Genomic DNA, 20,226 nt, shown 5'->3' with positions numbered 1-20,226 from the left:
TATATGACATAATAAAAGTTGAAGTAAGAATCTTGGTTACTTTGCACTTTGTTCTAGTAGGAAAACTCTTTAGCCATCCTCATTTAAATTCTCTGATCTCCCATATGTTTGCTCCCACCAATCAAGAGTACTTGTGAGCCTTAAAACATATGACAAGGACTTTTCATAGAAACAAAGTTGGTATTTAAATTGTTTTTGCTGTGACCATGTGGATGAAGTGAAAATGAGGTTTTCTTCCAAGCTGAGGGCATCATGGTGAATGTCTATGTAATCATGGTAGGTGACAAAAATATGAGGAAGACATGATGCCTACTCTTGAGAGGCTTACAGTTTAGTTGAATAACTCAGTTTATTAAACATTTACTGAACTCTGTGCTGTGTCCTGTGGATACAAAGCATTCAAGTGAGCTTGCTGTTTGGTAGGGAAGCCATTGCAAACACATAACTACAGAACAGTGTGATAAGTGCAGCAATAGAAATATATGTGCAGAGCAAGACTCGTTTAACAGGTTCATGGAGCATCTGCTCTATGCCAGACAATATAAGCCTATGTAGTGGCTTTATCATGGAGTCAAACTGACAGTCGTTGTCTTCATGGACTTGCAGTCTAGTAGGGCTGACAGGCGTTAAACAAGTAAATTGATATGTGACATCAAATTGTGATAAATAACATGAGTGAAACAGTGCTATGAGAGAAGGTGGCCAAAATTTAGGGACCAAAGTTGTTTTGTTTTGGGGGTGGGGGAGCAAAGTTTTAAACTAACAGAATCATGGAGTAAGGGATGGTTAAGCCTGAGACCTGGAAAAATGAGTGTGGAGTGGTTCCTCCTGCACAATGAAAGGCGTTGGGAAAAACCTTGACTCGTTACAGCTGAAAAGTCAATATGGTGAGAAAGACGCAGACTAGGGAGGGGGCGGAATAAGTTTGGAGGAAACAAGAGCTGAGGCAAGGCAGAATCTTATTAGCCTCAGTAGAGATTTTGGACTGAATTCTAAATACTGTGGGAAACCAGCGAAGGGTTTTACATATTTAAAAGATGGTTCTAGAGTAATCTAAAAGAAGATTAGGAAACAGGCAAGAGCAGAAATGGGGAGACTACTTTAGAAGGCTCTGCTGTGGTTTTGGGGAAAGGTGGTTTGGGGTTGGCCTTCAGTGGTTCCAATGGAGATAAAGAAACATGGGCAGAATGGATATCAATTTCAGAGAAAGAGTGAACAGATTTTGGAAATGTCGTTGGAAGAGTGGATAGATAGGGCTTTAAAGAAAGGATGACATCCAGTTTCCTGGCTTGAGCAACTGAGTAGATAGATGTGCCGTTTATTGAGATGGAAATGACTGGGGGAGGGCCCTCTTTGCTGGAAAAGATCAAGAGTTCAGGGCAGGTTTTACGGAGGAGGTAATCCTTAAAGCGGGTCTTACAAGGAGACATTGTAAAAAGGTAGATAGATCTAGATGAGTAATAGAAATAGTAAGTGCTCTAAGAGTTTAGCAGGAGAGATTAGCAGTTACTCCAGAGATAGAGAATTTTTTTTGGAAGACAGGGGACATGAACTTGGCTTTGAGCATTGGGTGATACTTGAGTTAGTGCAGGAAAATCATTCCACGATGAAAAGCCATATGAACAGAAATACTGAGTTAAGTCATAAGAACATGTGAGTTAAGTCATAAGAACAGCTTAAGTAGAACTAAGGAAGTTGGATCAGGAAATGAGGAAGAAATAATAAATGGAAAGGGGCCAAATTTGTTAGGGAAGAGAGCCCAGAAGCGTGATAGCCAAGCTGCAGTTGGTAACAGGTGGAAATCGATGGTTTGTGTAGTATTTGCTGAAAGAATTGAAATCTGGAAGGTTGGATTTTGGTTTTGTATCTTAAAAATTCTTGGTGGTGCCAGCATAGAAAAAGGGTTTGGATTGAATTTAAAAGTCCAATGGGAATGAACAAGAAAAGCAAAGAGTATTCAAGTGACTTGATAGGGAAGAAAAATCAAAGTTAACTCTCAAGAACTTAAACCTTGGTAACTGGGAAGATGATTTTTGGCAAAAGTGAAAAGGTCTGCGCCTGAGTGGGTTGAATAAGAAGTTTAATTTTAAATATGTTGAGAATGAGTTCCCAGTGGGGTAGACTGTCGCATGGAGAATATTGAATCAGATCAAGCCGAACACCTGTGACTTCAAACACTGTTTTGTTTTTAAACAAAGAATACCTTGACCAGAAGGAACCAGGTTCTATATAAACTTTAGACTAAGAGAGACCACTACTCATATGTTAAGAAGATAGAGTGTTCCTGTACTTGACTGTGTGTCTTGTATTGTACTTCTCTTTCTTCTTTCCCCTTTATTCGATTGATCCTGCTCAATGTTTTTTTTAAGTAATGTTTTCTGTACTTTTAAGGATAACTCCTTGGATCACCATTACTTTGTATAAGATTGTGCCAACCTTGTACGAGATTGTGTCTTTTGTTCATTTTTCCTTCATGAGTCTTGCCCCTTATTATGACCACCCCCCAACCCAGCAACTATTCTCCCCTTTTAAAATCTCTTTCAAACAAGTTTGGTGGGAAGAAATGAGTGAGGGAAGATCCTTTCAGTTTGAAAACCTGTTGAGATAGAGATGATAGTTTGACATGTATACAGAATATTGAATTACCCCCCATAATCTGATAAACACTATGACCCCAGTCAAAACCCTTGGCTGTGGATCATACATTCTTCCTTGACTATCCTAATCTTTGGAGATTCTAAAACCTGCTAGTCTTTATTTGCTGACCAGATGGGTGACTGTCCTTAAAATTGTAATCTTATTCCTCACTGAGTGCTGTGTTTTAGAGAAAAATGTTTGGAGGGTGGGGGCTTTCTCCAGTAAAGAGCCCAAAGGTCAACTCCTTCAGTTCCTTTGTCTTAGCATCTTCTTGCCCCCTCCCACAGAGATCCATATGGCTTTGGAGATGGTCGAGATACAAGACGTGATCGATCGCCCATTCGAGGAAGTCCAAGAAGAGAGCCCAGGGACGGCAGAAATGGCCGGGATGCTCGAGATGGCAGAGACATGCGAGACCCCCGAGATTTGCGGGACCACAGAGATACCAGAGACATTCGGGATCACCGAGACAGCAGAAGTATGCGTGATGCTCGGGACATGAGGGATCTTAGAGACTTTCGTGACCTGAGAGAAACTAGGAATTTTCGAGATCACCGAGATCCCATGTACGATAGATACAGAGAGATGAGAGAGTCCCGAGATCCCATGTACAGGTAACCTCTGCAGCCGTTCTGCTTGCTGGGTTTTTTGTTTGTTTGTTTTTGGTAGCAATCTTTTTTATGTTTGTTCTGCTGAACTAATTGAAAACTCTACAGCAGTGCCTTTCTTAGTCCTGTTTCCAGTGTCTATCACCGTGAGAGATGTGCTGCTTAATAAATATTTGCTGAATATGTGATTGAAGATGGATTTTACTTAATGAATGAATCTGGGTCTCTTCCTGTGGGCTGTGAATGGCACCATTGTGCAAATGGAAAAAAAGATGGGAGTGCAAATTGTTTTGGCTATGCAGGACCACAGGGTAGATGTACAAATGGCCAATAAATATGTGAAAAGATACTTGACATCCTTAGTTAGCAGAGAAATGCAAATCAAAGCCACAATGAGATAGCACTTCATACTTAATAGGATGAAGGCTTTATTAGTTTTCCTTTTTTTTAAGTGTTGGTGAAGTGTAGAGGAACTAGAACCCTCATACATTGCTGGTAGGAATGCAAAGTAGTATGACCGCTGTGAGAAAGTTTGGTGGTCCCTCAGAAAGTTAAGTGTGGTAGAATTAATGATCCACCAGCTCCACTCTTGAATATATATCCAAAAGAATTGAAAAGAGGAACTCACATAGATGGGTGTGACTGTACACAGCAACACTATTCACAGTAGCCAAAAGGTAGACACCACTCAAATGTCCATCAATAGATGGATTAAAAGGTATGATCTATCCACACAGTATATTATTCAGCCATAAAAAGCAAGGTCATTTTTATACCTGCTAAGCCTTGATAGACCTTAAAAAATATGCTACATGAAATAAATATTATGCTACATTGTCACAGAAGACAAATATTATGTTTTCACTTATATGAAATATTTAGAAAAGGCAAATTCATAGAAAGTAGATTAGAAGTAACAGAGATTGGGGGTGAGTTTCTGTTCAGATTGTTCAGGATGATGAAAATTAGTTTATATATGTATACTTTTTTTATTTGTTCTATTTTTTAACCACAATTTTTAAAAAGCACAAGGAAGGAGGCTTGGGGTAGGGCCTAGAATGGTTACTCAAAACTAATATCAATAATTACTACCAGTTATTTCGTGTTTACTTTGGGCCAGGGAGCTTACATTATGCTGAGAGCGTTCTGTACACCCTCCCAGTCCTTTTGGAAGGTAGGTTAACTCAGTCCCAGCCACAGAGCTGATGAGCAGTGAGTCCCAGATACTAATTTTCTTTCCTAATCCCAAAGTTCTGTGCCTTACTATGTCATCCTCACAGACAGCTGAGTCTTGAAGAATTCTCTGTATTTTATTTTTGCAGGATAAAACCTTTAATTTTGTGCACATTTCTTTACCTTTTCAGGAGAGAAGGCTCTTACGACCGATACCTGCGAATGGATGACTACTGCAGGAGGAAAGATGATGCTTACTTTGACCGTTACAGAGATAGCTTTGATGGACGAGGCCCTCCAGGCCCAGAAAGTCAGTCTCGTGCAAAAGGTAAAGTAGAAAAAACAGTTTATTCTTATCACAAATAGAACACTTTACAAAAGAAAGAGGAAACTAATAACCAGCTGGAAAGGAGCTAATGACTTGGCTAAGCAATTCACAAAAAGAAGAAATACAAATGGCCTGTTCATTTATAGAGAGCATTCAGCTTGAAAATCATTTTTAAAATGCAAAGTAGTACTGTCATCTGGTTTAGTCACCCAACGAGAAGAAATAAATATGAAATACTATCAATAAGAAAAGAAATGAACTAAAGATTGGTTTGGAGCTGAAGAGGTTAAATGTTTGTTTTTTGCTCACTGCCCAAATAAATATAGCTGTCTGCATTACCTATGTCGTATGTGGGGAAAGTTGTTTTATTTATAATTTTTACCTAAGAGCATCTACTTTTTAGATAAAGACGTTTTTTTAAAGCCCTGATTTTCTCAGTATATTTAATACATCTTTAAGATTTTTAAGTTGTCTTATTCCTGGTCAAGTTAAGAGCCCCATTTTTAGTTTGTTACAGAACTTATACTTTACTGCCTGGTTTTGTTTGGGATTTTTTGTTGTGTTTTTTTTTTTTATTACCTGATTTTTTTTTTAAAGCAAATTACAATTACTTGTCAATAAGAATCTTAAATGGTTGTCCCAAAAATGAAAATTAGGATAATAATGAATACTATCTTTTGCCTATCAATTGGCAGGTTTTGTTTGTTTTTTTTTAATGACAAAACTCAGTGTTGACCAAGATATGGAGAAATAGCACTAGGTGATCCACCCCAAAGAAAGGATGAGTTAGTAATATCCTTTCCTAGAGGACATTCTGGTAGCATGTGTCAGATTAAAGCAGACATGCCCTGTAATCCATTCATTCCATTTTAATGAACTTATAATAGTAAAAAAATAAAAATTTTTTTAGGAGGTAGTCTAGAGGATTACTTCAGAGGAGATGCGTATATTACAACCTTTGCCTACAAGTAGTTCAGGATTGAAAATAAGGTCTGTGACTTATTTTTATAGAAAGGCACGGTCCATGTTTCAGTTTTCCCTGGTGTCATCCTGCAGAGCGTCTGAAACGTGAGGAACGTCGTAGAGAAGAGCTCTATCGTCAGTATTTTGAGGAAATCCAGAGACGCTTTGATGCCGAGAGGCCTGTTGATTGTTCTGTGATTGTGGTCAACAAGCAGACTAAGTAAGAACCCTTTGGATTTTCCCTGAGTGAGGAGAAGAAGCAGAAGAGAAAAGCAGAAGAGAAATTAGAAATTTAGTCATCTTCTTGGCAGCTGTACCCACTGCCAGGCTGTGTACTCTGGCATTGCTCTACTGTGTTAACCAGAGTTCTTTCAGTTGTAGATGACAGAAAACCCACTGCAAACTGGCTTGAGCCCAAAGGGAAATTTTTAGTTTGCTTGACTGGGATGTTCAGGCATGGCTGCATTCAGGGTCAGCCTCTCATAATGACTTGGTCTTTGTGTTGCCTTCACTCTCAGACAAGCTTTCTACTTGAAAAGACAGAACAGCGCTAGCTCTTGACATGAGGCATGAATCTCCTTATCTTAGCAAACCCGTGGAAAGAGAGCTGCTTTTTCCTGTTGCTTCCACCTGAAGTCCTGGAATTGTTTCCCATCCCTGGACTGTCACTTTGGCCAGCAGTGCTGGGATGTCCTGATTGGCCAGGGCTAGGTCATGTGCCCACCCATAGTGCTAAAAGTGGGATTAACCCCGTGGAACTGGTATAGACTGAGTGGTAAAGGGGGTGCCTCCCCAAAGGAAAATCCAAGGGCATGTATGTTGGTCAGGCAAAGCAGTAGATGTCCCCATTGTGAGAGAACCCCGAGTCCCTAATACTTTGGAAGGCATGTCTCTGCATTCGTCAGCCAAGAAACCGGCTTTCTTTGTGAAGTGCCATGGCCTTGCAGAGCTGTTAGGTGACCGTGCTAGCCAAGCCGGAGCTCACAGCACTATTTTATTCTACCTCTGTTTCACATTCTTTTCTTGAATAAGCAGCTCAGAGGTGCAGAAGGGAGTGTAGCAGCTTGCAAGTTTGGCAGTAGCTATGTTCCCTTTCCCCAAGTGGTTAGTAAATAACTTCATGTATTTTCTAGCAGTTTGGGGTTAAAGAGCTAATTTTCAAGGCAGAAGCTAGGGAAATAGGTGTTGAGACACCAAACAGCAGGCAGAGTTCACAGGCTCTGGACTGCCTTGTTTAGAAATAGATGCTGCTTTAACTTGCAGATAACTTTTTTGCCTTTTTATTTTTAAATGCATCATGATAGCTGTCTTTTTCTGAGCACCTACTCTGTACTACTCCATGCTAAGCGCTTTAAATTCTTTTTCTAATCTTCATAGTAATCATGTTTCATGTGTATTCATTCATCAAATTTTTTTTGTGTGTGGCAGGTGCTAGGTCCTGAAGCTGTAATGCTAATGAGCAAAACACACATGGCTCCTTCCTCTTGTGGAGCTTATACCTTAGTTGGACAGATGACAAAAATAAATGTATTGGTGATGAGTCTTATGAGAAGAAATGTTTCAAGGATCTCATTTAGATTGGAGAGAAAGTTAAGGAAATGACATATGAGCTGAGCCATATTATTCCCTGTCTGATTGGTAAAGAAACTGAGGTTTGTAAGAGGTAAAGGGATTTGCTTAAAGCTTCAACTTTGCAAGTAAATGTTAGGGCTAAGATCTAAGCCTGTCTCTAACATTTAAAACCCATGCTTTTCCCACTATGGTGTACAGCCTCTGCCAAGACAGAAATGTGCTGCAAGTCTTAGGCAACAGGATGGTGTTTAAGAATGACCATCAGACCAGAGAATCAAGAGAAGGGCCTGGGCTACTAAGTACTGTTCCATTGGGAGCTCTGAACCAATATAAAGAGAAGGAGTTGGTTTAGATTCTTGGAGCCTGAAGAGGGTGCTAGGGAGACACTGGTAGAGCTAGGATTTGAAGTATTCTGGCTGAGGTGCCACTGTGCAGATTGGGAGTTGATCAGGGAGTACTCAACTGGATCCTGTTTGTTTCTACAGAGATTATGCTGAATCTGTGGGGCGGAAGGTCCGAGACCTAGGCATGGTAGTAGATTTGATCTTCCTCAACACGGAAGTATCACTGTCACAAGCCTTGGAGGATGTTAGCAGGGGAGGGTCTCCCTTTGCTATTGTCATCACCCAGCAACACCAGATTCACCGCTCCTGTACAGTCAACATCATGTTTGGAACCCCTCAAGGTATGGAGGCCCCAGTGGGTTAGAATTCCAGAAACTTCCAGATACTAGTTCATTAATTTTTTTATGGCTTACTCAAGAAGCAGAAGGTTTTAGGTAAAGGTATTTCAGCTCAAATGTGGTAGGGCCCTTTTATAAGTACATGGCAGAAACTTGCATAGTCATTTATTTGTTTGATCTTCTTTCATTGGATACAGTTTTGGGCCTGCTGTGTATGACATTACATTCAGCCCTTAGGTATGTGCAGTGATGTGTTGGCAAATGTTTAACAGCCAGTTCTGGGGTGGGGATGGCGTGGTTTATAGAATTTGCTGATTTCCATGGTGTAAATACTCCCACTGTGTTCTATTTCATGCCACCAACATGAAGTCACTTCAGGGCAAGTTGGGAAGAGAGGCGCACAGTCTGCTCGCCCCAGCGAGAGCCAGCTCCAGCACCGCTCTGGCACACACTGCACTGAGCGCGGTGGAGCCCCTCTTTCACCTGACTTTGGGATGAGGCACAAAGCATGTGCCAGGCAGTTAGGAGATTCTTTGTTAGTGTGCTGGAGAAGTCAGTGGAGGGACTTTGAGAAGAGGGAGGCAGCCTTGACCTCCTGGAGGCCCAGGGGAGGTTTCCCGAAGTCCTTCCCTGAAGTAACTTAGTCTTTTGCCCCCAGATTGTTAAGACTCAGTCAACTGCTGCCTTGCGGATTGCTCTCACAGCATAAACTTTTCCCTTCTTCCACCACCCTGGGCCCTCTATTTGCCTGACCAGTTTTACCCATTAGCATAGAGTGTAGAAGCCTCTCCAGTAGGTCATTCGCCTCTCTGAGGAGCAGTCCTCAAGATGTGTGAAGACATTTATATCAAGTGCCAAGAAGTTTTCTCACCACCTTATAAATCTTGTTGCCCAAGGGTGAGGGGAGGAGGTTATTTAGGGTCATAATTTGATCTTAATCCATAACCTTTGAACTGATACATTAACAAACAACTCTATCCTGAGGAGCGCGGTGGAAAGCCAGGCTTTACAGAAGGGCTGTTTGGACCCCCATGGCCTGCCTCCTGTGGTTATTCTCCACATGGTCTTTTTGAATCTGTGAGAGACTGTCGTGTTTCTCTGGTTTTTACTACATATCTGTGATCTAAGAATTCCCCACAGAACTAGCTCTCTACAAGGGTGTCTGTTTCCCACTGAAGAAACCCATTCTCTGTCTTCCCAGCTGCATCCCCTCCCTCTCACCTCTCCCCATCCCCATTCCAAGGCTTTTTGTCAGTAAAATGGTTTTCTTGCTTGTTTGAGGTCAGGAAAGGCTTGGTAGAGTTCAGCAGGTGGGCACTGAAATCTGTCATGGGAGAAAAATAACTCATGTCATTCCCTCCTACAGAGCATCGCAACATGCCCCAGGCAGACGCCATGGTGCTGGTGGCCAGAAATTATGAGCGCTATAAGAATGAGTGCCGGGAGAAGGAGCGCGAAGAGATTGCCCGACAGGCGGCCAAGATGGCTGATGAAGCCATCCTCCAGGAAAGAGAGCGAGGAGGCCCTGAGGAAGGGATGCGCGGGGGGCACCCTCCAGCCATCCAAAGCCTCATCAACCTGCTGGCCGACAACAGGTACCTCACTGCTGAAGAGACTGACAAGATCATCAACTACCTTCGAGAGAGGAAGGAGCGGCTTATGAGGAGCAGCGCCGACTCTCTGCCTGGTGAGCTACGTGGCAGGGCCGAGGTGAAGTTCTGACTCTGCATTTCTCTACCCCCAGGCTCTGTTGGGAGGGTGGCAGGCCCAGGGGTCTTTGGGGTGCATAAGGGAATGAGCCCATCCCATGGGTTTTCCCGCATGGGCCATCCGTGCTGGTGTAATAATGGTAACTTAAGATTTGGATACTGAATTCTGATCCCTGTAGTTAATGTGGTGGTGGGTAGGCTAGTATGGCTGACTCCCTGGGAACCAAGATGGATGCCCTTTTTTTTAAAGTAGTTCTCTGGGGGAACTAAGCTGTTTACTGAAAACAGCACATATTATGAAGTGGCCCCTTTGGGAAATCAATGTTATAATCTGTGTACTGTGTGATTGATGTAATCAGTGATTGTTGTTCTTCCCTGGGCTGCTAAGCCTCCTGCCCATGGAGGGTAATTTTTAACCAGTTACCTCCTCTTTCTGTCTTCTAGGCCCGATTTCCCGTCAACCACTCGGGGCGACCTCGGGTGCCTCACTGAAGACACAGCCAAGCTCTCAACCGCTCCAGAGTGGCCAAGTGCTCCCGTCTGCTACACCCACTCCAGCTGCACCCCCCACCTCCCAGCAAGAGCTTCAGGCCAAAATCCTCAGCCTCTTCAATAGTGGCACGGTTGCGGCCAATAGCAGCTCTGCATCCCCCTCAGTTGCTGCCGGAAACACCCAGAACCAGAATTTTTCCACAGCAGCGAACAGCCAGCCTCAGCAAAGATCACAGGCCTCTGGCAATCAGCCTCCAAGCATTTTGGGACAGGCAGGATCTGCTCGGAACATGGGCCCCAGGCCTGGGGCTCCTTCCCAAGGGCTCTTTGGCCAGCCTTCCACCCTCCTGGCACCCGGCAGCAACTTGGCTAGCCAGAGGCCCGTGTCTTCCACAAGTATCAACTTTGACAATCCAAGCGTACAGAAAGCTCTGGACACCCTGATCCAGAGTGGCCCTGCTCTCTCCCACCTGGTTAGCCAGACCACAGCACAGGTGGGGCAGCCGCAGGCCCCCATGGGATCGTACCAGAGGCATTACTGAGGCTAAATCTCAACTTCCCCCAGGCCCCTCTTCCCCTGGCCTCCTACCTGTTGCGTTCTAAGTAGAGTTACTTGGAGGATGTTCTCTGCACATATCCAGGTCCACATCGAATGTCATAAGTTTCTACCACCTGCTCTCTTCTGCCCAAGGCGGTTGTTACTTATTCCTTCCAGAGTCAGAGTTTGTACTGCCTTGGAGGTGTATTTTTTGTTGTTGGGGTTATTTTTTTTTTCTTTTTCTTTTTTTCTTTTTTTTTTTTGATAGAAAATAAATATCTCTGGGGTCATGGGCAGTATAGGTGTCTGGGCTCCGTTTGTATTTCATTTGTCTCTGTCAGCTCGATGTGGGGGCAGGGGAGGAGAAGCAGCCAGGCCCCTGCTGGCTGCGTGTGGGGTGGTCCTTCCATTGCAAGAGCCACAGCCTTTGTTCGTTTTGAGCCTCCCCAGGCTTTCTGGCCCCACGCAGGCCCACCTGAGCACGAGCTCCTGCCTGCGTCCCTGTGTAGGGTGGTAGAGCGCAGGCTGGGCCTGGTGGGCACGGCGCCAGCGCGCCCCGTCCCGCATGTGTGGGGGCGGTCTGAGGGGTGCTAAGCAGGCTGCTCTGGAGTTGGAGAGGGGCCATGGCAGGTACTTTTCTGCCTGACCCAGAGTAGTTGGTTCTTGGTTTTTCTTTTTTCTTTTTTCCTTTGTGGCTTTCATTGCAATGGAAGATTTTCCATGAACTGAACAGCACTGGTCACCAGCAGTTTAACCCAAACTGTGAATCTGGGCCCCAACCACTCTTAACCCTTTAACATTTGTCAGCCTCTTCCTCACCAGTGGTAGTTTCATGGAGTTGGCTCTGAGAAGACTGCTCTAGACTCTGGCAGTGAACACCTGTTTTTTCAGTGATTGCTTTGAGCTTTTGGCCCAGAAATCAGGCTCTTGTTCTGTTTTCTGAGCAGCAGGAGGTAGGGACCATTTTGATGTCAGACTTTTGGTAGCCAGACATGTTCTTGATGCAGCAGGCTGTTCAAAACTTTTGAGCCAGAGTGAATTTACTAGAGGGAGGACCTCTGCCTGCTGCTCTTAAGTGGAGCCAAAGGAAGCTGCCTTCTCCCTAGGGATGGTGCTCCTTAGAGCCTTGTGGATCAGCCTCAAGGGACCCCTGGCGGAGACACGGGAGAGCAGTGACTTCAGCTGAGTCCTTGCCAGTAGCTGAGTAAACATTGGTTTCCAAAACTCAAGGTCCCCAGATGGCAGTGTTTTATGTTCTGACCTGTTTGTGTTATATAGTGGTTTTTTTTTCCTCTTTGAAACTCCTGTGTTGTTAATAAGATGAAATGATTACTTTTTAATTAAAATGGAAAAGTGAAAGCTGTGTCGTCTGTGTTTGGGTGAGAATCCCGGTGGGGCCTCTCTGTGGCATTTTTTTCCAGAGTTTGTAGAGGAGGCTCCCTGACAGCACTGACTGCTTTCAGTCTGCCGTGAGGTCTGCCCGCTCTTGTCCTCAGCCTGCAGTCAGGCCTCAAAACCTCTTAACCTAGCTTCTCTCCTACAGCTCCCCTAGTTAGAAGCTTTCACCACAGAGTGGAGTAAAAGCCTGCTGGGTGGTTACAGTGGTGTGTGAGCATCCTCGTTTGTGGCAGACTTGGAGTGTGTCAGGCGTGTCCGCTTATTCTAACGAAAACAGAATGGCGAGGAGGCCATTTCTCGCCAAAAGGCAGTGGAGAGAGCGGTGCTCTCCTGTTCTGATTTTGTCTCAGTTGCCTGCTCATTATGCAGGGGGTTGGCAGAACCAGCATCCCAGGTGGGGGCGCTGGAGGGCATTTCATGGAGCGCCCCACCAGGAGACGGGGTGGGTGTGGTGAAGTGATTGGCACAAGGCCGCCAGTAGATTAGGGATGAAGACACCGACAGCGCCCAGCCTGAGCTGGAGGTGCTCACTATCTCAGATGTTTGACAGGGCTCCGGAACTCTCAGGACACAAACCAGGCAGCCAGACCTGAAGGGTCAACCCAGCCAACTCTTCTGTCGGTGGCGGTCGGTGTTTCTGATGAAGAGTCTGGGATCCTTGCGGGGGCCCACTTGGAATATCCCTCTCCCCACCTACTAGTTCTCCCTGGGGTGTCCAAACAGCACACCTCAGGCTGTGAAGGGTATAATAAAATTATTTTTATTGCATTTTGTGCAGACGGGAGTCTAAAAAATTAATACAGTAAAAGCTATAAAGCATTAAATGGGAGCATTCAACAATAAAGGAAAGAACCAACCCTCTCCTTTTCATCTTGGCACAAAGAACACGAGATCAATACTGAGGCAGAATGCGAAATACTGAAACACTGAAAATTAAAGGCAGGCCTAGTAATAGTAGTAAGTACTCTGGATTTGGTTTGCAACCTCTCTTATTTACAAGGGTTTTTCAACTTCATTGCATTGCCCTGCACATAGATCGTCTAAAACAAAAGCAACACTAGTTATCACTACAAGGCTATTGAAATATTGCACTCAGAATAAAAGTCACTTGAATGGACATGAAACATCTAGCTACATGATTATAAAGATAAGTTGATGAGTGACGGGTGATAACATTCATAACAAATATTGCACATGTAGCACAGAAAACTTGGGGTTTTGTTGTGGGATGTCTGTTTTCATCAATGGAAACTGCTCTTGCCAACCAGACAGCCTGGGCCCAGATAGTGCAGCTTTGGTTCCCTAAGTGATGTTAATACAGCCGCCTTTCGGTTCTGCCTAGCCCACCGCTTCAGCCTGGGTGTGCTAGGCCCCCAGAAGGCTAGGCCCGGCTGCGGTTCTCAGAGGGAGGTCTTGGAGGATGGGCTGGGGAGTGCTGGTGTCTCATACCTCCAACTTCTGATTCCTACCTGGAGAAATCTACCCAGCCCCCTGACCAAACTTCCGAGAGGCCTTGGTCTAACCGCAGGCGTCCAAACCTCCTCCAGCCACACCTGACCCAGTCTAGATGGCACCAGCGCCAGCTCTGCCTTGGGCTCAAAGGAAAGGAGGTGGTGAGGTCAGGAGTACCCAGAAGCCTCAGCTCTGGGAGGTGGACGGGATGTCTAACTAGGTGCAGTCAGGGCCCTGGGGCTGGAGTTACTGTGCCCAGCCCCAGAGGGCGCTGGAACGAGCATGCAGTGCATGTCCCCCTTAGTAACGTGCCCTGGGGGAAGGGAACCTGGCCAACGGGGTTTCTCTAAGGGAAGAGGGCACCTCCGGCCAGGCTGGCGGAGCAGAAGCGCCAGGGACTGGTGTTGGAGAAGCCAAAGGCCTTGGGCCCTAGTTGGAGGCGGGCAGAGAGGCGCTTAAGAACTAAGCAAGTGCCGACTCCAGCCCTCCCCCAGGCCCGGGTGCCTGGGAGACGCAGCTAGAGGCCGCTGCTAGGCAGCGAGGCCCGGCCCCCAGACGCGGAGAAGGCGGCTGGGTCTCCGAGGCCGGAGTTGCCGGATGGGAACAGGGTAGGAAATATCAGGGGCAGCGCTAGGGCCACCCCGGTGGATCCGGCCCCAAACCCAGAACCGTCCCCTCCTCCCTCACCTGTCCCAGGGAGGAAACTCCGGGGGAGGGGACGCCCTCCAACCCCCCCATTTCAGTCTTTGGCGAAGAGCCACGGGATAGGGGGAGCAGGCGACAAGCCGGTGGAGGAGAGACGCCTGCTCCCCCAGCGAAGGCACCGGGACGGGGCTTCCTGGGGGCGGGGGCGAGGGCCTCTCTCGGTTCCTCTGACTTGAGGAACGCCCCTCCCCTCTCCTGGCCCCAGCTTGCATAAAGAGCCGATAAGAAGAGGCTGCGCGCGTGTCTGCAGCCACAGTGGAAGCTCACAATCGCTGGGAGGCGAATCCAGGGAAAGTTGGGACACTTGTCTCACTTCGTCTCCGAAAAGATCTAGAAGGAAGAAGGGTCAGAAGCCAAGGGCGCGCGGAAAGGGTGAGGAGGCGTCGAGGGAGTGGGTGGTCGAGGGACCACGAGTCCCGCCTGGGCCTAAAAGCACTTTTGCTCTCAAACGCTCGGACGTCAAGGAAAACCCAGCCTCCCGAGGCCCCCGCCTTCCCTGGGCGCGCCCCCAGCGGGAGAACGCGACTGCGGCGAGAAGAGAAGTCCGTTGCGCTTCTAAGTCACAGAAACATGGGGACGTTAAAAATACACGCGATGTCTCCTGTACACTATGTATACGCTCGGCCGGCTCGCGCCCGCGGCCGCGGCCGCGCGAAAAAGGAGAACGCAGACGGCGGGGCGCATCCTCGCCACCCCGCGCGCTCCAGGCCGCCGGGGGAGGGACGCAGAGTGCGGGCGGGGCGGGGCGGGGCGCGGGAAGAGAGGGAAGGGGCCGGGGGGACGACCGAGGGAGTCCTCGAAGCCCCAGGTCCGCTCCTTTCCGCAGCCTCCTCCGACCTTTATTGCAGCGTCTCCTCCGGCGCGGCGAGGCCGGGCTTAGAAAAAGGGCGGCCGGGGCCGACGCGCCAACGGGACTCTGGTCTCCGGGCGGGGCGGTCTTCTCCGGGTCCGCCCCAGCCGACGTGGCCTCCGGGCTTCAGGCAGAGGGGAAAGGGGGCCAGGGCGCGGGCACAGGGTCTGTATGTAAACGGTGACAGCGGCAGGGGGCGCGGCGAGAGCTCCGGGGCCGCGGGCCGGACGCGCTCGGGCCCAGGTGTTTGGTCCTGGCTCTCAGGAGTAGATGGTGATGACCTCGCGGCCGCCGCCGCGGACCAGCATCACCCGGTCCAGGTGCTCGGTGAGAACCTCGAGGAATTCCATGTCTGAGCGCCCGTCAAGGAGAAAGACCGTCCCCTTTCCTGCCCCAAGGAATCAGGTTCCCCTTGGGCGCCCGCAGAACGCCGGGCTCGCGTCCCTGTCCTAGGTGCTGATTCTGAAGCGGACCCGGCTCATCCCTTCCTTCCCAGGGCTAGGACCTAAGTCCCCTGACGTCCACCTCCCTCCTTCCTCCCAATTTTAAGCCCAGGATACAGTTTTCGTCACCGTTGCGGTTTCGGGGAGGCCCAGGCATGTTGAGCAAAACAAGCTTGGCACCCTGGGATTTCTGGACGATGACCTCGTTCAGCCGCACGGCTGTGTGCATGCGCCGCACGTTGGATTGGTTCCTGCGGGAGGAAGCCAGGGAGGAGGAGGGCACGTAAGGCTAGGAGAGAGGGGGGACTTGGATCCAGTCGCCCCTTCCAGCACCTCCCCCGCCCCCAGCACTGGGCTGCTGGGATCTGCTCCTTGCAAGCCAGGGACCACCAACCCTAGACCACTCCAAGCTGGGCTACTCAGAGACCCCAGAGGTCAGGGGTGCAAGTTGAGGGTTCATGGCAGAGTGAGAAGAGTAGGGAACCTGGCCAACCTAGGAGAGAATTTAAAAATTCTGAAGCACTTACAAGTTCTCCCACTCCCTTCAGGAAACATAAGAGAAGCAAAGAGAGGAAGAAAAAGGAGAGGGGTCAGAAAAAGCAGGAGAAGCTGAGGACTTGAGCCACTATCAACACCCTGCGTGCAGACTAGTCTTGCGCTCCCAGCCCCCCAGGCTTCTTCACCTTTCCACTGCCTGCACCTGTGCGTTCTTACCCTTAGCAATCAAGCCCAACCTGAGTCTTCAGACGGGTCAACCAAGGAGAGGTCTGGGCTGGGCCTTCCGACTACCAGACCAGGACCCCTTCTGCTCATTTGCTTTCCACGGGGAGCAAAGACCCTGTAGGCTCACCCCAGACCCCAGCCCTTAGCCCCCAGGCCCGTACGGCTTCATGCTGAAGAAGTCCTTGATGCCCTCAGAGGAGACAGGACTGGGGCCCTTGTTCTTCTCTGCCACGGACTTGTCCTTGGTCCAGGTGAGATGCACTTTTTCTGGATCTGCCTCGCCCTCCACCTCGGGCTCCTCCCCTGGAGACGGTGAGCTGCTGGGGCAGCTGGGAGCACTCTGGTCATGGATCAGCTGCACCTGAGGGATGAAAGAAGGCATGTGGTTCCTTTGGAGGTCAAAGGTTCTGCTCCCACTGGTTGCAGCCAAACCACCCGAGCTGCATACCTCCTCTTCCGGCTTCTCCTCACTGTCACCAGCTGTCTCTTCTGGGACATTGAGGCGGAGCCGCGTGTTGGCTGGATTCTTTCTCCGGATTGAGCCACGAGACTCATCTGTGATACTCTGGATCTAGGGAGGGACACAGGTTGGTGCCATGGAAATCACTACCCATGCCCTGCAAAGAGCTACCCCCAAAGCTGATGTTCAGCCAGGATGTGCACTTTCAGGACCTACCAGTTGTTAAAATACTGCGATGCTTCCACACCAAATAGCTATTGCCCCATGTATATGGCCACTCCAACTCCTCTCCAATACCCCTGGCCTTCCCACTCTCCAGCGACCAAAGGGTTGACACCTGGCCCAGCTGAGCTCTACCTCAGGGCCAGTTCTGACAGGTCGGTGCACATGCCACTTATGAAAATTGCACTGTCACCCACCTCTGAGAGCTCCTCTGTCCCCCGCCCCGAGGACCCCACTCACTGGGGTGGGGCTTTCATCCAAACACTGGAGGGCAGGTGGGCCCACGTTACCCACATGGGGGGATCTTACAGCCAGCCTTACCCCATGAGAGCTCATCACCATTAGCCCTGAGAACACACCATCCACACCCTAGGAGGTCTGCCCCCAGCTCTCATCATCAGCTGTATCCTGAAATATCCACTCATTACTCACTCTCTAAGGGTCTATCACACGATACCTTGTCCCCCACACTGGCAGCCCACACCCCTGAGGAATCATCATCCATACACATTTAGCTTCCACTCTTCTCCCTTGGGCCCCAGAAGTCACGTCGAGAGTGGAAGATCTGTCACCCTCGCCAAAGCCCCTCTGCATCCTGGCTGGGAGGCTGGTGAGAGGCAGCTGCAGCGTGCAGCCTCGCTGCTGGGGAACCAGTGCCAGGAGGCGGCAGTGCCAGCAGCCAGGAGTGGGCCATCCCAGACCCGCGCAGCCCCAGAGCTGGCAGCAGCTTGAGACACTCCGAGCCCAGCCAGGGCGACCTCACCTCCCGCTCCCGCTCGTTCTTGGTTAAATGCATTTGTTTGAGGATCTGGGAACGCTGCTCCATCACCAGGGTCTTCTCGTAGGTGTAAGCGGAGATGTCACTCTCATGCTGTGGGCAGGCAGGGGTGGGATGGGGGAGAGGGGCAGGGAGGAGAGCGTGAGCTCTGAGCTCAGGCATGAGGCCAAGAAGAGGGAGGCAGGCCCCCTTCCTGCTGCCAGCCTAGGGCTTCCCTGTCCAATGACCTAGGACAAAGCAGTGGGCAATGTTCTTTGAAGGCAAGGCAGCTCATTCCCTCCTCAGCCAAGCCTGGGACTGGGTGAATGAATGAATGAGTTGATTAATTAATTACCTGGGTGAATGGACAGCGGGAAGAAGTTTAAAAAGGAACACAGATGAATGAATACATGTACATATGAATGAATGGGTGAGTGAGTGAATAAATACATTAATGAATATATGGGCGGATTAATGAATATACCTAGGGGAATGGGTAAATGGTGCTGAGCGGAATGGACAGACAAGAGGCTTTAGAGTGTAACTGCTAGAAGCATGGACTCTAGAGCCAGTCTGCCTGAGTTTGAATCCTGGCTCTGCCACTTGGTGTACATTTGGGGCAAATTACTTAATGTTTCTGTGCCTCAACTTCCTAATCTGTAAAATGGAAACACTGACAACTGGATAACTGCATCTATTTCATTGATTGCTGTGAGAAGTAATGTATATATAAAGTGCATAGAACAGTGCCTCATATGTAGTCAGCGTTACTAGACATGTCTATTCTTATAGAGACAAGGCAGGGTGGGTGAGTGGGTGGATGGATGGATGGGTGGAAGGGCTCTTGGGTGAACATATGAGAGGCTTGAAAGTGGATGGGGGTGCCCTGGTCAGGAGACTAGATCCCCCATGCCACAACTAAAAGTTCACAGGCTGTAACTGAAGATGCCACCTGCCACAAAAATCGACCTCAGGTACCACAACTGGGACCTAGCACAGTCAAAAGTTGATTGGGGGGTGGGGGCAGGACTCTAGCATCACAGACTAATGGGTACTGGGGTTCCCCTATTTGGTTCTGGGCCCAAGGGCAAAGAGGCCAGCGGGACTCCAAAACGTCAGAGGCAGCTCCTGGGGACTCACCATCTCCACTACCTCGACCTCTGCAGTGATACGTAAGTGGTACAGAAATGTGGTCAGGTCCTTCTTCATCTGGATGCTATTGTCGTCCATCTGGGCCACGGTGAAGATTCGCATCTTACACTTCCGCCAAACCTGGAGAGATGAAGGGGACCCAGAAAGGTCCAGTCCAGATGCCATGCGGAGACCCAAGGCCAGACCTCGTCCCTCACCCTTCCCACCTGGAAGGTGTTCCCACACATCCAGGTAGCCCACCAATGCTATATCTCGGCGGCCACTCCCTACAAAAATGCCCTTGCTTAGGTGAGGCTCCCCCCCCATTGAAGCATCACTCGCTTGAGTTAAACACGGCTCTCCTCTATAATTCAAGGACATCTGCCAGGGGAGCCACAGTCAGTCCCCAACACCTCAGAATAAAGGAGGTGACTGGAGCCCTCTCCCAGGGTCTCTCAGGGAGGCAGGCCGGGCGGGAGCCCGGGAGCCCCCAGCGCACGTGGCCACGAGCACGTGCACACGGGAGCGCGCGCGGTCACGAGCACGTGCACGCGGGAGCGCGCACGCCGCACCTTGTGGTGCCGCAGCAGGAAGGGCAGCAGCATGAGCATGCCACCGTCATGCACGATCCACCAGACGTCGATGCTGCCTTCAGAGAAGCGCTCGGCGTTCCCGGGAAACATGGAGACATTCTTGGTGACCAGCAGAGCCAGGTGACCGGCCGTGGTTTCCCGAACCAGCTCTGGGGGAGGCCAAGGAGATGGCAAACGGAAAAACAGTGACCCTGGTCCCCTCCCGGCACCCAGCACGCCTCCCCATCCTGCCTCCTGCCTCAGCCTTGGACTGAGAAGTCAGAAAAGCCCCATCTTCCTGGGCCTAGTTTGAACTTGGGGAAAAAAACAACCTCTCTGGGCCTCAGTTTCCCCACTGGTCAAATGGTAATAAGGACACCTGCCCTTTCTGATTAAGAAGGCGACCCTGCAGCGCTCACTTAATCCTCCCAGCTACCCTCTAACTGGGATCTACTGATAAAGCAGCCTCAGGGTTTACCAGCTGCCATGACCTTCATCTCCCCGTGCCTCAGTTTCACACCACTAAAACACAGACAGCCATGCCTGGCCCTCACAGGCCCGCTGAGAGAATTTGAGACTTAGAGAAAGCCGCCACTTGTCTGGCACACAGAACGCAGTCCGCTAAGTGTTAGTTACTGTATGACTTATTATCCGCTACTACCAAGGAATCTGATGCTCAGAGAGGGGGAAGCACTTGTGAACAATCACACAGCAACGAAGGGCCAGAGGTTCGATTTAGACCCGCGCCTCAGTGGTGACTTCAAAGCTGTAGGTCTTCCCACTGGCCTGCACTGCCTTCCCTGCAGGGTTG

General features: G+C 49.1%; 2 protein-coding genes across 9 annotated transcripts in view; one reads left to right on the top strand and one right to left on the bottom strand.

The window, feature by feature from the left end:
* The window catches only part of NCOA5 (nuclear receptor coactivator 5), a 29,133-nt gene extending 17,072 nt beyond the window's left edge, over positions 1-12,061 (top strand). For 2 of the 6 annotated variants that reach the window (XM_070472708.1, XM_070472709.1), the window contains 6 exons: positions 2,925-3,251; positions 4,610-4,746; positions 5,758-5,929; positions 7,767-7,966; positions 9,330-9,650; positions 10,117-12,061. In XM_070472708.1, the coding sequence (XP_070328809.1) occupies positions 2,925-3,251; positions 4,610-4,746; positions 5,758-5,929; positions 7,767-7,966; positions 9,330-9,650; positions 10,117-10,706 (1,747 nt within the window). In that variant the 3' untranslated portion in view covers positions 10,707-12,061. Of the gene's footprint in view, positions 1-2,924; positions 3,252-4,609; positions 4,747-5,757; positions 5,930-7,766; positions 7,967-9,329; positions 9,674-10,116 lie in introns of all 6 variants that reach the window. The other 4 variants (XM_020887184.2, XM_020887183.2, XM_020887186.2 and 1 more) reach the window with 2 other exon arrangements.
* Positions 12,062-12,839: 778 nt separating this feature from the next.
* The window catches only part of SLC12A5 (solute carrier family 12 member 5), a 37,113-nt gene continuing 29,726 nt past the window's right edge, over positions 12,840-20,226 (bottom strand). For 2 of the 3 annotated variants that reach the window (XM_020887180.2, XM_020887181.2), the window contains exons 19-26: positions 19,416-19,585; positions 18,853-18,984; positions 17,719-17,826; positions 16,722-16,844; positions 16,435-16,634; positions 16,078-16,092; positions 15,668-15,801; positions 12,840-15,459 (exon numbers count right to left, since the gene is read on the bottom strand). In XM_020887180.2, coding sequence (XP_020742839.2) covers positions 15,368-15,459; positions 15,668-15,801; positions 16,078-16,092; positions 16,435-16,634; positions 16,722-16,844; positions 17,719-17,826; positions 18,853-18,984; positions 19,416-19,585 — 974 coding nt within the window. In that variant the 3' untranslated portion in view covers positions 12,840-15,367. The remainder of the gene's footprint in view (positions 15,460-15,667; positions 15,802-16,077; positions 16,093-16,434; positions 16,635-16,721; positions 16,845-17,718; positions 17,827-18,852; positions 18,985-19,415; positions 19,586-20,226) is intronic. The other variant, XM_070472707.1, reaches the window with a different exon arrangement.

This window comes from Odocoileus virginianus, chromosome 9 (assembly GCF_023699985.2).
Source record: "Odocoileus virginianus isolate 20LAN1187 ecotype Illinois chromosome 9, Ovbor_1.2, whole genome shotgun sequence".
NCBI classification, from domain to species: Eukaryota; Metazoa; Chordata; class Mammalia; order Artiodactyla; family Cervidae; genus Odocoileus; species Odocoileus virginianus.
This window is presented reverse-complemented; position numbering and strand designations above follow the sequence as displayed.